Source organism: Brachycentrus maculatus, unplaced genomic scaffold (assembly GCF_059751285.1).
Source record: "Brachycentrus maculatus isolate JH-2025_06_01 unplaced genomic scaffold, ASM5975128v1 h1tg000503l, whole genome shotgun sequence".
Taxonomy (NCBI): Eukaryota; Metazoa; Arthropoda; class Insecta; order Trichoptera; family Brachycentridae; genus Brachycentrus; species Brachycentrus maculatus.
The window spans coordinates 263448-280000 of record NW_028281249.1 but is presented as its reverse complement, the minus strand read 5'-3'; the positions used below and the strand labels follow the sequence as shown (position 1 = coordinate 280000).

General features: G+C 29.1%; 1 protein-coding gene across 2 annotated transcripts in view; it reads left to right on the top strand.

Annotated features, from left to right (window-relative positions):
* The window catches only part of ETHR (ecdysis triggering hormone receptor), a 204450-nt gene extending 191178 nt beyond the window's left edge, over positions 1–13272 (top strand). Inside the window, exon 4 of one of the 2 annotated variants that reach the window (XM_088272499.1) lies at positions 11898–13272. In XM_088272499.1, coding sequence (XP_088128625.1) covers positions 11898–13059 — 1162 coding nt within the window. In that variant the 3' untranslated portion in view covers positions 13060–13272. Of the gene's footprint in view, positions 1–5375; positions 7996–11897 lie in introns of those variants that run through there. The other variant, XM_088272498.1, reaches the window with a different exon arrangement.
* Positions 13273–16553: the final 3281 nt, after the last annotated feature.

Genomic DNA, 16553 nt, shown 5'->3' with positions numbered 1-16553 from the left:
TGCATCGTATTGACGCAGTAATATCTTGATTGTTTGTATCTTTTTTGGGAAAGTATAGTATGAAAATATACGTACCCTAGTAATATTATTTGGAAAAAGAAATACGTGAAAAATTTATACTATGTAAATAAAAATTAAATCAATCTTTCATGTTAATTAAAATGTGTCATTTTTTGTGTCAAATGTGTCATTTTATTATATTAAATCTTCCAGGGACCCCCTGACATTGTTTAGGGACCCGCAAATCTATATTTTTTTCCATGGACCCCTTGAAATATTCAAGGGCATATGAAATATCCATTGGTTAAATATCCAATTTTTACCATGTAAAAAAAAATCGAATAAATATTTCATGTTAGTTGAAATGTGTCACATTTTTTTATTATTTTATATTAAATCATACACGGACCCCCTTAGGGACCCCCAAATTGATATTTTTTTCCATGGACCCCCTGAAATATCCAAGGGACCCCTGGGGGTCCATAAGGGCCACTTTGGGAACCGCTGTACTAGAAGATCACCCTAGGGTTTCCATTTGTATGTAAATCCATGCAATCCCGCCATTATCTGCATCGACAGACCCGATCACTTAGTGCTTTTATTTTATTTATGTAATTTTTCGGCTTTTACCATTAATCATTCAATTTGTGTTACTGCGTTTTTAAAGCAACCAATCTTTTTCTTTGTATTTTATCACAAACTCCTCTTGTGAGTAGTTTCCTTCAGTAGTATTTTTTTTTTAATAAAAGAGAAATATTTGTATTTTTATTATTAACACAAATATTTCATTTCTTAAATATTTTATATATCATTTCTTGAATGTAATTAATAAATAATAATAATAAAATAATAAAACCCTTACCCGTACCCCAATGGTGCATAGGGAAATGCGTCATATAAACGAAGTGTTATCTTAATCGTTTACACATGAAGGAAAGGTGATCAGCCCTCTGCTTCAGGTGCCAGTCCAGGGTAATATTGAATAAATATTACAGTGAAAAAATCACTTATATTTATTTTACCCTACTTGGGAATCGAACCAGGGACCGCCAGAACGTTAGCCGTGCGTGCTGACCATTACACTATGGAGGCGGTCAAAAAAAAATTAGGGTAATTAATTATGAGTATTTTAATGTTTTAGAATTCAATAAACCCTGATGATGACAAGGTTCTCGCGAAACCGGTAGGTTAAAGTGTACCAATGCGGTTCATTATTAGAAATAGGTTTCAAATTGTGGTAGAGTGGGTTCGAACCGAGTTAAAAATCCGCGACACTAACCACGGGACCATAACCCGACACTGTTATTAAATAATATGTATTAATATTTTCATTAATTGATTCGGCAGTCATTTTGTAATAATATCTATCCATTTTTAAATTGTAACTCCAACATGTATCATAAATCTCATGACGTTGTACATATTAGTTCTTTGTTGGATTGAGAAAGTTTTTATTTAGCTTAGACCATTTTTAAATGTATGCAAGATGCGAACCCGGGATTTATTTACAAACAGTAAACGCCTGAAACATGATTTTGAATTTTCTGTAGCTTATAATTTGAGTATTGTTTTTATACCTTTTTGAGTGTTTCCAAGAAGTATGGTTGTCAATCATGAGTAGAATGGGGCTTATGATAAGTCATATGCCCTATAAATACCCAGACTTATAAATTCTTCTTCATCTATGTTGAGATGTCGAGTAGAGAGAATACAGATTGATGAACAAGTTTGGATACACTCAAAATGTAAATCAAATGTACATATTTTACGTATCGTAGTCATACAGGAGAAAGTGCATTTTTTACAAAAACGTGATCATTGACTGTTTGATATCTTACTAGCTTAATCTTGCCCTGAAAAAATCCCAAAGTATTTTAAACTTGTAAGTATAATATATTGACTTGTTAAAAATGACTAACTGCATTGATGTTTATTTTCTTACTAAGCAAAAGTGACTTAAATGGCCCTCCTGAACATTTTACGTTTTGTAAGTTGGTCACTTTCTCCTGTACGACTACGTTATATTGATATCATCCGTAAGGTAAATAATCCAGTTTCGGATGTCTTATTTAGTGTCTAGACTAACAAGGGTTGATAAAATGGAACTGTTAGTCTTTATATTTTTTCCAGAAGGAAAACCACCCCTAATCTCTTCATCCCCTAAGGTCTGAAATCATTAGATTCGCTCCAATTAACCATGTTATGTGTTGCTCCAAAAATAGAGTAATTTAAACAACAAAGAAAAGGGTTTGGATTCACAATAAGCCTTATAGTATTTTTATATTATATCCGCTATGAGGTAATAAGTTTTGATAAATTTGAGGTGGTACCTTTACTATTTGAACTGACCTAATTATGAAATGTTTAACCCTTTTGAGTGATGAGTTTTCATGAAGATTTTATTTGGAAAAAGGGAGGTTTATTACAAAATTCTGATAATGAAAACAAGCACTAAAGCAAGTTTTTTTTAGGAAGTACTTTTCGTTACAAACTCAAATAAAAAAAAGCGATTTTAATACGTTTATATATATATATATATATATATATATATATATATATATATATATATATATATATATATATATATATATATATATATATATATATATATATATATATATATATATATATATATATATATATATATATATATATATATATATATATATATATATATATATATATATATTTATATTTATATATATATATATATATAATACATATATATATATATATATATATATATATATATATTTATATATATATATATATATATATATATACATATATTTATATATATATATATATATATATATATATATATATATATATATATATATATATATATATATATATATATATATATATATATATATATATACATATATATATATATATATATATATATATATATATATATATATATATATATATATATATATATATATATATATAAACATATATATATATATATATATATATATATATATATATATATATATATATATATATATTTATATATATAAATATATACACGTATTCGCCTCCGTAGTGTAATGGTCAACACGCTCGGCAACCGTCCTGGAGGTCCCGGGTTCGATTCCCAAGGGGATTTTTTAAAAAAAGCGATTTTAATACGTTTATATATATATATATATATATATATATATATATATATATATATATATATATATATATATATATATATATATATTTATATTTATATATATATATATACATATATATATATATATATATATATATATATATATTTATATATATATATATATATACATATATTTATATATATATATATATATATATATATATATATATATATATATATTTATATATATATATATATATATATATATATATATATATATATATATATATACATATATATATATATATATATATATATATATATATATATATATATATATATATATATATATATATATATATATATATATATATATATATATATATAAATATATACACGTATTCGCCTCCGTAGTGTAATGGTCAACACGCTCGGCAACCGTCCTGGAGGTCCCGGGTTCGATTCCCAAGGGGATTTTTTTCACTGTAATATTTATTCAATATTACCCTGGACTGGTCCTGAAGCGGGGGGCTGATCACCTTTCCTTCTTGTGTAAACGATCAAGATAACATTGCGTTTATATAAAGCAGTGCCCTATGCACCATTGGGGTGCGGATAAGGGTTTAATATGTATATATATATATATATATATATATATATATATATATATATATATATATATATATATATATATATATATATATATATATATACCATATGTATGTGAGTGTGTGTAATTAGAGGAATCATGCGCAAATGGGATACAATTAAAAAAGTTTCACCAACTTGTCGTTAGGGTTGATTCGTATATTTTCGGACACATTTTTCCCCTTCGGTACTATCCAGTAAAATCTACATATTCATGAAGAATACACGATTTCTCGACACAATACAAAATTATCTGGTTGGCTTGCTAATTTTTGCTTTTAAGCGCAAGATAACATATTTCGCCAAAACTTTTCGCATACTAATCATTGAATTCAGCATCATTTGGAGAACGGCTTCTACAAAATACGAGGAAAAGAAAAAACAACAACATATTACACCCTTACCACATTACATGACACAAGTAAGAATTTTTACATATTATACTATATTTATATCATATATCAGCACATTGGAATATATTTTTTTTTTAGTTTTGAACATTTGGCTTTTTGCTTCCTTGCTTCGAATTTGGCATTTTTATCGAGTGATTTTTCATGGCTTTTAGAAAAAAGGTTTCGCTTTGGTTTCTACTTTAGGTTCATTTCGAACGCGCATCTATTTTCCTTTTTACTAAAAAACTAACTTTTAACATGTATTTTTTGTTCAATCCCATATAAAATTGTAGTAACTTCTTGAAATCAATGAAAATCAAAATAATTATTTTAAAAATAGTATGAATTAGAAACAAAATTTAAACTATGTTTAAATTTTTACTGAATACTTTAAATATGTACTAATAATTCGGAAAGGAAATTAAAATTTTTATGAAGGTTTTAACTTGCTAAATGGAAACATAAAAGTCATCTTTGAAGTGTTTTCAAGAAAAAAAACATTGTCAGATGTTATTTAATTTTATTCTTAATTATGGGTAGAATGGTGAACGTTATACAGTGTAACAAGTGATCATTAAAACCAGCTTATGGCAGGACGTAAGCCCATTCACATTTTTTTATCTCAATACACTTATTCATCATTTAATGATATCATTAATATCTTCAAAAAAATCTATTGATGTGAAATATTGTATAAATTATTTAGTTACTACAATTTTTCGGGTAATTCTTCAATTATAATTTTTTTTTCATCCATGTCAGGAACATTTTTTCTACATCATACTTCTAAGTTCCTAATTAGTACCTATTAATACCTCATTAGTAATATTTTTATATTTTTTATGAACGTTTCAACTTTTTATTTAAATTTGAGAATATCAAATTTAAATTTTAAATAAATATTTAAAATATTTTTCTATTTCATTTCCTCAAATAACATTAAGAAGTTAATAAGGAAGATCTTTCCAGAAGATTCTGTTAAATAATTTCCTCGCATGTTTCTTTCAAAAATTTACTCATTCTTTTACTTAATTTTCTTTAAATCGTAAACTTAAAAAAGCCACATGATTCAATTTAAGACATTTTTATTATAGATTCATCTCATCGGATTTTTGATCGTTGTATTTTTTTTTTCGTTCAATCAAATCTCGATTTTGAAATACAATATTATTTTATTTGTGCAATTATTGTTGACAATTTTTTTTAAATTGTTTTTTATTTGTTTTCAGCCCGATTCTCGCAGTGGCAAAGTATAGTCAATCAGAGTACCACGATGGAACGTCAGTTCCTACCTGCCTGACTCAAGCCACCACCTTCTGGCCCCTTCTGTACTTCCTGATGACCATCTCTCTCTTCTTCCTAGTTCCGTTCTTGATCCTCCTGGTCCTCTACCTCATAATCGCCAAGAACCTCATTTCAGCCGCTTCGAAAGTGGTCATGAACAAACACGTGGATTGCTACAACCTGAGAGCTAGACGCCAGGTGGTCCTCATGTTAGGAACGGTCATCCTCAGCTTCTTCATCTGCGTAATGCCGTTCAAAATCCTGACCCTTTGGATAGTCATCGTTCCGGAAGAAACTTTCAAAAAGCTGGGAATAGAAAAGTACTACAATATTTTGTATTTCAGCAGGACCATGCTGTATTTGAACTCCGCAATTAACCCGATCCTTTACAATCTTATGTCGTCTAAATTTAGAGACGGGTTCCTTCTAGTTTGTCATTTGAAGAAGAAACACGAGTTAAGAAATTATAGAAGAGGCTGCAGAGATGGTCCTGGTACATTCAGGACGACATCTTCTTGTACAACAAGCAGTTCCGTCTCCCGTCAAAGTACTTTAAAGAATGCCTTGTATAAAAAGTGCAGCTTAAACCGGAAAAACAACACAACCATAACGGAGCAATCATCATTTTTGACTAAGACTCCTGATTTGAGCGCTAGAGGTAGCGAAAATGATATCAATAACATAAAAATTATTCCTAATACACAGAACGAAGTTACCGATCAAAAACTTAGATTTAATAGAAATCAAAGAGATGATACTATAATCGAAGAAGAAAGTAACGCCGGTGATAGTTCAACTTCTGGAACCAGCTTCCAAAGGAGCAAGAGTTTATTCCACGTATTTTTAAGACCTAAAAATATTCCTAGACAAATTTCTGAACCGATTCAGAACAAAAGTAAATTCAACACCCAAGACCAGATAGCCGATAATAAAAACGATACGTGCAATGCCAGAGAATATAACTCCGTAAGGAGGCAGAACTCTGGAGGAATGAACACATCTGGTTGTCTGAAAAGGGTCGATTCTTGCGAGCAGTCGTCGGATCAAAATGTGAAAGAAAGTAAATCGAAAACAAATGACCGAAGATATGCGAAGTCATCACTGTTAGTGAAACAGCGCTCGTTAGACTCTAGCGGATTTTCAGCAAACTACTCGCTGAGACGGAGCGTCATTCTGAAGAGTGCTAAGAATAGAAGTTTCGATGAGCACCAATTGAATAAATTAAAGTATTCCCCCGAAAGCTTTGTGTAACTGAAAAATAAGTGGCATTATTTAATTTTTACTTTATATTACATAGAAAAATATTTAGTTCTTTGTGAGTACGGGTAAATTGTATTTATTGTGAAACTACTATGAATTTACCAATTTTTTATGTACTTAGCATAAGTTGTGTCATTTTGAAAACATTCTTGTAAAATTCGGTAATCAAAGGGGTCTTAAAAGTTGTCTATGTTATCAGAATAAGATTTATTCAATGTGGTCTTTAGTTGGCTAAAATAACTACAAAATTAGGAATACATCCCGAAAGTTATGCGTAGTACCTACCTATCACAAATATTCAATCTCGGTATCCCGGGATCTGAAGATCTTTTATAGTACTATTTTTTGTGAGTCTGCGTTATTTAAATATTTTTAAAAATGCATTTATATTTTTTCCATTAGTAATTTTTTTTTTAAATGTTTATACATATTTTCTGCCCTAAATTCAAATTATTTAAAATTTTACATGTTATTTTTTTAGGAATAACATTAAAATGCACTTTTTTCTTATTTTGTAAATAACTATGAAAATATGACATATCGCTCACTCCTTTCAACAACGTCATATATAAAAAAAAAACTTGATTTTTCAGGAGATCATTTTTAATGTTTAAGAATTTAATAAAATGTATTAAAAATAAATATCAAGCCACTTATTGAACTTTTTTATGTGCAACAAATCTTTTTATGTAAAACCTGAAGTTATTTTGCCATTTAAAAAATATTTAGTTTATTGAAATAAAATAATTAAACAATACCTTTTCTTTAAAATGCTAAAACAACACTTTCTGCCCTGTAGCGGGTAAATATTAAGTTTAAAATATGCCGCTTTTGCTGGGATATCGTTCATTTTCTGGGCATTCCGAAAACATGCACAACTGAAAATTGTCGATTTTTTATATTTTTGAAAGGAGTCAGCGATATCTCACTTAACTTCATGACTTTGCCAAATAATATAGATATGTATTTTGTTTTCAATTTTCTTGAAATTAAAGATGTAATTTTTGGGACCTCCTTTAAAAACACTTTTAAGATTGATACACTTAAAGTATACTAGTATTATAAACGTATGTATCTCTTTTGAATAATAATTTTCTTGTTTACTTCATTGAACTAACTAAACGAAAATACAATTTCCCATTTTAGCACAAAATAAATTCCTGTCATACAAAATAGATATTTCATCGTAAAAAATATACATTTTTTCCATTATAACGTAATTTATCATCATAATTGCAATTGAATTTGTGAAAAGTAAAATGAATGAATGTGAGTTTAAGTACCAAGCTATTTTATTTTTTGCTACCAAAAAGACCAAAAACTTAGTATTAAGTCGAAGAATTGTAATACAAATATTGTACACTCGTATTATCTTTCCTGATTAATGCATAGGTTAAAACCAGGGGCGTGCCTTCCATATAGGCAGAAAAGCAGTGCCTATCCTAACTTACCAGCGTGACGTATAAAAACGCAACCAGTACCTACCCTACCTTTCTACCTACCTGGCTTACCTAGCTCTCCATAATGAATTAAATGTACACGCCACTGGTTAAAATATAATAATATACGTGTAAATTAAATAAACATGGGCCTCGATATTCATCACTAGTACGGCTGTCCAAACTCAAAACACAGTAAGGTACATTTTTTACGTAGTACGTTTTTTTGCATTTTTGAACTAAGTAGATTCTACTTAGTCCAAAAATGCAAAAAAAAAACGTACCACAAAAAATGTCCCTTACTGTGTTTTAAGTTGGGACAGCCGAGTACATATAATTACATGGTAAATTTTTTATTCTATAAAATCCCAAGGGAATTTTTTTACTTTATTATTATCAGTATTATAGAAAATATTTCATATTTAATATAGCTGACGGTTTATTTTAAAATCCATTTCTATTAATTCCTTTATAATTATACATTATTAAATTTGTAAATGGAAAGAATGCAAGGCTGAGATAAGCACTATCGATAAAATTAATAAAGGCGTGTTGAGATGGTTTGGGTCATGTGGGACGAATGAGTGAAGAAAGAACAGTGAAACAAATTTATGAGGCGTATGTAGTTAGAAATAGGAGCAGAGGATGACCGAGTAAAACTTGACATTATCAAGTATGTCAAATACTTGTTAGAGGTTAGTTCAGGAGTCGGAATAATCGGCGGGTATGTATGAGGAGATACATGAATGTCGAAGAAGCGAAGAATGTCTGCAAATACAGATTGGTGAGGCGTTCCATTCTCTCTGCCTACCCCTAAGGGACAGCGGTGTGATGGTTAGTTAGTAAGTTATAATAAGCAGCTATGTGTTCCTTCAATAAAAAAACTGTACGAGAAATTTACATTAGCTTGTACGAGTACCATACAATTACTAATATTTTCCCATTCTTACCTACTATTTCTCCTTCGTTTCCTTTCCCATATAGCAGTTATCTCCTTTACTCTGAGCTTCTTCACCTACATCATTTGTATCTCATAAAAAATATCCCATTCCTCAATTCATGTATCCGGAGCGCAGGACTTAGTAATAGTAAAAATGATAGATCCTTCATTTGATGTTAAGACACCTATAATATTGATAAAAAATATAGCTTGTACATTAAAAATAGCTTTTAATATGTATGTATTTTAGTTCGTAAATTATTTTATAAATTACGATTACAATTGTTTTAATTTAGTATTTATGATATTTTAAGCTGCTACGAACGATGTTAATATTTTGGCCAAATATAATATTTTGAAAAATTAAACTTTTTTTATTTTAGTAAATAATATCTTTAGTAAATAATATTGTCCGCCTCCGTAGTGTAATGGTCAGCATGCTCGGCTACCGTTCTGGAGGTCCCGGGTTCGATTCCCAGGGGGGTTTAATAAACATAAGTGATTTTTTCACTTTAATGTTTATTCAATATTACACTGGACTGGTACCTGAAGTGGAGGGCTGATCACCTTTCCTTCATGTGTAATCGATCGAGATAACACTGCGTTTATATGAAGCAGTGCCCTATGCACCATTGGGGTGCGGTAAGGGTTTTATTATTATTATTAAATAATATCTTAATAAAGTATTATTATTATCAACTGGTGGGTTATTATGTTCTTAAAAACATATGTAGATTTTCTTGTTTGTATATGCATGTGAATATTTTTATACACTCAAAAAAACGTGAAGAGAGATACTTATATTAGAGTCTGTCTTAATTAATGTCTTAATTTTTTTTTAACTATCTTTTTTTTAAACTTTATACATTTAAAAATTTTATGTGCTGTGAAAATGTTTAACGCCTTCATATGAATATATGAATATATTGTGTTTTTTTTTTAATATTTACAAAAATACTTCAATTTAATACTATTTTTGAGAACATAATTAGAAATATGTTCGTATAAAATTGAGTAGAGTTGGGTTCGAACCATGAAACTCTGACTCAAGAGTCCACGACACTAACCACAAGACCACAACCCGTCACGTTCGTAATTCAAGTTGAAGAGAAAACTTTATGTTTGCTTATCAACATTATTTCATTCATTTCATAGTACTTGTATATATATACTTTATTACACATTTGTTTTATTTCACCAGTGACCGGGGTTTGTTGTTACCTACATCATCAGACTGGTTGGAAACAAAATATATAACATAGAACTCAAATCAAATAAAAATGGAAATTACTTCATATTAAGTTGTTGTTTTATTTTATATGAAACTCTGACTCAAGAGTCCGCGACACTAACCACGAGTCCACAACCCGACGTTGTTATCTAATAAAAATAATTTTAATGGAGTTTTATCACACCATATCATCTCAACACACCTTCCTAATTGTATCGAATTGTATTGAGATGGTTTGTGTATGTACAGTAACGAACAGATGAACTGAAACAAAACTTTTTTGTTGTATTTTCGTAAAAAAGTTTTGTTAAATTTTTTGTTTATTAGTAATATCACAAATTAATATTTAAAATAATCTCATTTGGGCTCAATCAAAGATTTTACTCTTCTTGGCATCTATTATATAAGGTTTTGGCATCATTTTTTTGTCTCGAAACCATAACTGAATTATGGACAAAATGAACTTTTCCACCGTAGTGTAATCAATTTTGGAGAGCCAATTCTTGCAGATTGCTGATAGATTTTCAATTGGAATTATGTCTGGCAAAATTCTTGACCAGTCCAACACAGTTCGTTGTTTTTGTGTGAATTTTTTTTTTTTGGATTTGTGGAGATAATGAAAATTCCACTGAAATATTCCATTATCATTTGACCTTCGTTTTTGTATCTCTGGTAGTATCTTTTCCAATAGAATTGGGTGATACTTCTCGCTATTCATCATCTCAGTCACTGAAAGAAGCAGTCCTGGTCCGTAATACGAGGAACAACCCCCAAAACATTTTTGCAGAGGTTATTGAAAGTACGAAAAAAATGTTTGTTTCAATTAATCTGTTCGATACTGTATGTAGAACGAATGAGTGTAGAATGAACAGTAAAACAAATTTATGAGGCGTATGTACTAAAAACTCATAACTCATTTTCTAGTTATTTGTTTAAATTTATTTAATCATTTAAAACATATATTAAGACTACCATATTTTTCTTGTTTTTTCATTGCTCGTCTTGTATATATGTTCATATTAATAACATTATGTTTTCAGAATACTACTTAAGAATAAGGTAATTTTCAATATGTTTTTTTATCAAACCTTTTTGATATTAATGTTTGCAAACTTATAAGGTTTTTCACTTAAAATTGGACGTTTTGCAAACCAAATTGGACGCCTTACAAATTGAATTGGACATTTACTAAAATTTTAAGACTCCTAAAATTATGAGAAGAATTTATGTTTTGTACTGACATTTCTTGGTGAAACTGCATTTTATAGAATAAAATAACAACCATGCAATTTTTCCACATTAATTTTATTTGACCAGCAACTGGGTTTCGTCGTATCCGACATCACCAGTCTGATGACGCTAATTACGACGAAACCCGGTTGCTGGTCAAATAAAATACACGTGGAAAAAAATTATATACTTGTTATTTTATATTATTAACCAGACCAGATTATATTATTGAGACCATTATCTTTTTTCTGCAATTCCAGCCCATGCGTGTTTTTAACCGTGTGAACTTTTGAGAGTTTTTCAAAATATATTTTTTGAAATAAGTATATAAGTACTTTGTTTTTTTACACATATTTTTTCGTTTCAGTCCAATCCTTGGGATCGCTTCATTTGAGTACGGCGAGTACTACGACGGGTCCATAGTCTCCATGTGCTGGACCCAAGCGGACACTTTCTGGAAGTCTGCGTTCTTCGTGGGCACTATATCAGTGTTCTTCATCATCCCTCTGGCCATCCTCATCATCCTGTATGCCGTGATCGCCAAGAACCTGATGGAAAACCCTGGAATCATTAACCAAAACAACAGGCATCATCACGTTTCTGGTAGTCATCTGCGTTACCGAAAGCAAGTTGTGATGATGCTCGGAACCGTTGTACTATCATTTTTTGTATGCCTCCTGCCGTTCAGGGCCTTGACTCTTTGGATAGTCATCTCGACACAGGATAATTTAAACAGGAATTTAGAGTCGTTAGGACTAGAAAACTACTACAGCCTTCTATATTTCTGTAGAATAATGCTATATCTCAACTCTGCGGTAAACCCTATCCTTTACAACCTGATGTCATCTAAATTCCGCGATGGATTCTTGCGTCTTTTGCGATTGAATAAGCTCAAAAAGCTACAGCGATACCATAAAGGTGATAACATCCAAAGAAAAGACACTTTCAATACGACAACCTCTACAAACTATTCGAGCAGCCAACAGACAACCGACTCTTTCTGGAGAAGATATAGCAATAGAAACGCTTCGCAAAAGTCTCCGCAAAAGATCAACGCAAATCTCAATGGTAGCACCCGAAAACCTCTTCAAGTCGCAAACGATCAAATAAAAAAGCCGGTGAATAAAATCGGGGAGATCATAGGAGTCCAGAATAACAGGCGTAATAGTATGCGGTTCGTTAGTGATGTGATCCTGATACCGAAAGAGGAAAAAGTCAACAACGATATGAGGAACTCGAATCTGCACAGCTTCCTAGAGAAAAGCTACGATGAGATCGATAGCGAGGTAGTTATTGAGACATTAGATAGTATAGAACCGATAGAAGACGGAGATAAATCTAACGACGAAGACTCCCCGAAGAAAGGGGAAGAAGACTTGTATCGTAAAGATGCTATAGTAATCGAAGGTTTGGTATCCAGCGATAAGAAAACGCACTTCGTTAGAGTACCACTTCTGATATCGAAAAATACATCTTCAACCATTGCCAAAAATTGTGTAAGTCAATTTGCTAAAGAGAGTTTCGTTTGATTTCGTAGTTCATTATTATTTAAATTTTATATACAAATTATTTGACAACGATAATAATAAATTTTACAATATTTTTTAAGTCAACGTACATTAATGTTAAATATATTTTTAAATAAATAATAAGGTAGATATAATTCAATTTGACTTAGATTTTTTTTTAAATTGTCGGTCGAGTTTTTTGTTGTTTGTTTTAAATTATACAGATGGCGCAAAATAAATCACCCTATCGGAAAATGTTATAATTTTTGCAAATGGCGTTGTACATCAATCATATTTAAAATTTGTAAACTTGACAGCTGCAGTATGTAAACAAATTTGACTAGCGCAAAATTGATTATCTAATTTTATTTTTCAATAACTTTTTTTAATAAATTTAAAATATATATATTATGAGCAATAGAAATCTTTATTTGGATCTTCACATTTTTTTGTTAGTTAATAAGGTGATATCCGTCAAGTGGCTGCCGCCAGTATTGATACACAATCAATTCATTTGTATACTGCAGCTGTCTAGTTTACAAATGTAAAATATGATTGACGTATGACGCCATTTGCACAAATTATAACATCTTCCGATAGGATGATAAGTTTTGCGCCACTCTATACTTATATTTTTTTCTGAACACACATTATAGTATTAAATATATGTACGAGTATTATCTATGGTTTTTTTACGTGTATAATGCAGAACCAACACAAGTATACTTATTCAATAGTCAATTTATACTATTATATAATATATACAATATAGATGTCGAAATAAAGGGATAGATAGATCGTGGGATGAAATTAACTGACAAGTCTGTGGAAATATTAAATTAAATATTATGAAATAAAAAGGGTAAACGTCTGTGGCTTCAATTTTGTATATATCCCTTTATTTATAGATCCATGTCATTCTAGCTATTAAACTACTATAATATTAGCATTAATTAAACTACTATAATATTAGCAGTATTGATACATATATGTTTTTTTACACATACGTTCATAAATGTAACACATTGTATATACAAGCCAATTGTTATACACCTCAGAAAGCTTTAAAAAAAATCATGAAAAAAAAAGTTCACAGTGAAAAGCTTAATTAAAACACTAGTCTGGTCCATTCATACTGTTGTATGGAAGCGAAGGGCGGCTGGAGGCGTTTAAGATGTGGTGCTACAGGCGCATGTTGGGGATTCATCGGTCGGATCAAGCAAGCTGGGGAGTCTAGATGCTTACTAAGTAAAGTAATACAACAGCGAGCCAAATGGATAGGCCATAATATAAGACACCCACGCCCACGCCTGCTTCTTGCGATGGCAGAAGATATGTGCGATGGCACAAACTACAGAGCACGACCGCTTAAACTACATGGACCAAATTATATCTGACATGACCTTTTTTGTACGTCGAGTTGAAGAGACGGGTGGAGACTGACTATGAAAGAAGCAAACAATCAACACACAGAAAACTCACGAAGAAGAATTATGATGATTTTTTTAAATATAAATTTATAATATAATTAATAAAAATTACATACTTATATGGTAAATACTATACATTAAAATAGGATCAAGAATCAAAATTGGCGACTCAGAAAAAGTTTTATTTATATGTCACAGTCCTTCTTTGATCTCTATCCGCACCGCATTGGATTGATGCGGTATTTACTTGAACTTTAATTACACCAAGGCAAAATGATGAATCCTGGCCTTCAGATTCTTGGATTTAGGACTGGAATATATTTTATGGGATACAAAGGACTTAAGTATAGGTCAGGGTGAAGGGTATTACTGCTTTGTGGGAAAGGAAATGGAGAAGGAATTTGAAAAGAATAATAGCGTTTTACGAACTAACTTTCCTTGAAATAATACAAAAAATCGTATATATTTTCATAAAAACATGCCAGTATTTTCTTTAAAATACAAAGTAATCATAATTTATATGTACCAATTTTTTATATGTAATCTATTTGTATATGTTAACATATAGGTATATATATATATATATATATATATATATATATATATATATATATATATATATATATATATATATATATATATATATATATATATATATATATATATATATATATATATATATATATATATATATATATATATATATATATATATATATATATATATATATATATATATATATATATATATATATATATATATATATATATATATATATATATATATATATATATATATATGTATATATATATATATATATATATATATATATATTATACACACACACACACACATACATATATACATACATTCAATATATGTATTTACAAATCATAAAAAAAGTAGCTTTTTACAAAAATTATATTTTGTACTTTTTGTATGTTTTTAAGAAAAACTTTTTGTACTGTCTAGTTTTTTAAATACCAATTTTTAGAGATCATCAAACAGTTTATTACATCATCAGTGTTAATATGTTCAGAGCTTTTTCAAAATATCTATAAACCACTTTTCAAACTTCAGGAATTTTTTTTTTTAAACTTCAGGAATGTTCAAAATAATTTATATTTTTGACAAAATTATTTTTTTTTATGTTAATATATTTGAACTTGTTTTACTGGTGAATTCAAATTAAGTAACTTATACTTTTAATATGTGCAAATAAATAATTGAATATTAATTATGTGGTATGAAATGTTTTTAACAATTGGTAATAATATGCACAGTTGTTGTACGTTGAATTATAAAAATTAAGAGTTGAAATAAAATTAAAATTAATTTTAAATATTTAATATATGTAAAATAAATTCATAAATGTTAATTATTCGTGTTAATTAATATAATTCCATAAGTCATAAAACACGGTGTCATTTAAAAATCTTTGACGTAATTTTTAAACAATTAAAAAACATGTTAAATTATATTTTTCTTTTGATAAAGATTTTAAATTTTTGTGAATTTACGGTTTTAAAAACGATTAAAATGATTTGTTGAATGTTTCAAACATTTATTCGAATCTACCTGTAACATCGCTTTGCTGTGGTTCAGTCTGGTTAAATGGGAAAGATAGAAAATAAAATGCACATTTTTTAACATAATATATTTAATTTCACAATATTTATATTATATTATTAACGGAATTGTTTTATAATATATGAAAAAACATTGTGATTAATGTAATATATAAAAAAAAACGGTTAAAAACTTGTTTTTTTCTGTCAAAGGTGTAAATAAAAAGTCGTGGTTTAGTCAAACCAGCAGTCCGAATAATCGCCTGGTATGTATGAGGAGATGCATGAATGTGGAAGAGGCGAAGATTTTTGCAAAGACGGATTGGTGTGACGTTCTATTCCCGTGATGGTTCATTAGTTTCTTTTTGTGACACCGTGTATTCTTTATAACTTTACCCACCTAACTGTATTTTGATTGTAAATGTGATAATATTTTTAAATGTTTTTGATTTTTATAACTAGTTTTTAAATTATTACTTGTATAAAATTAAAATTGTAAAACATTAAAAGAAAATTA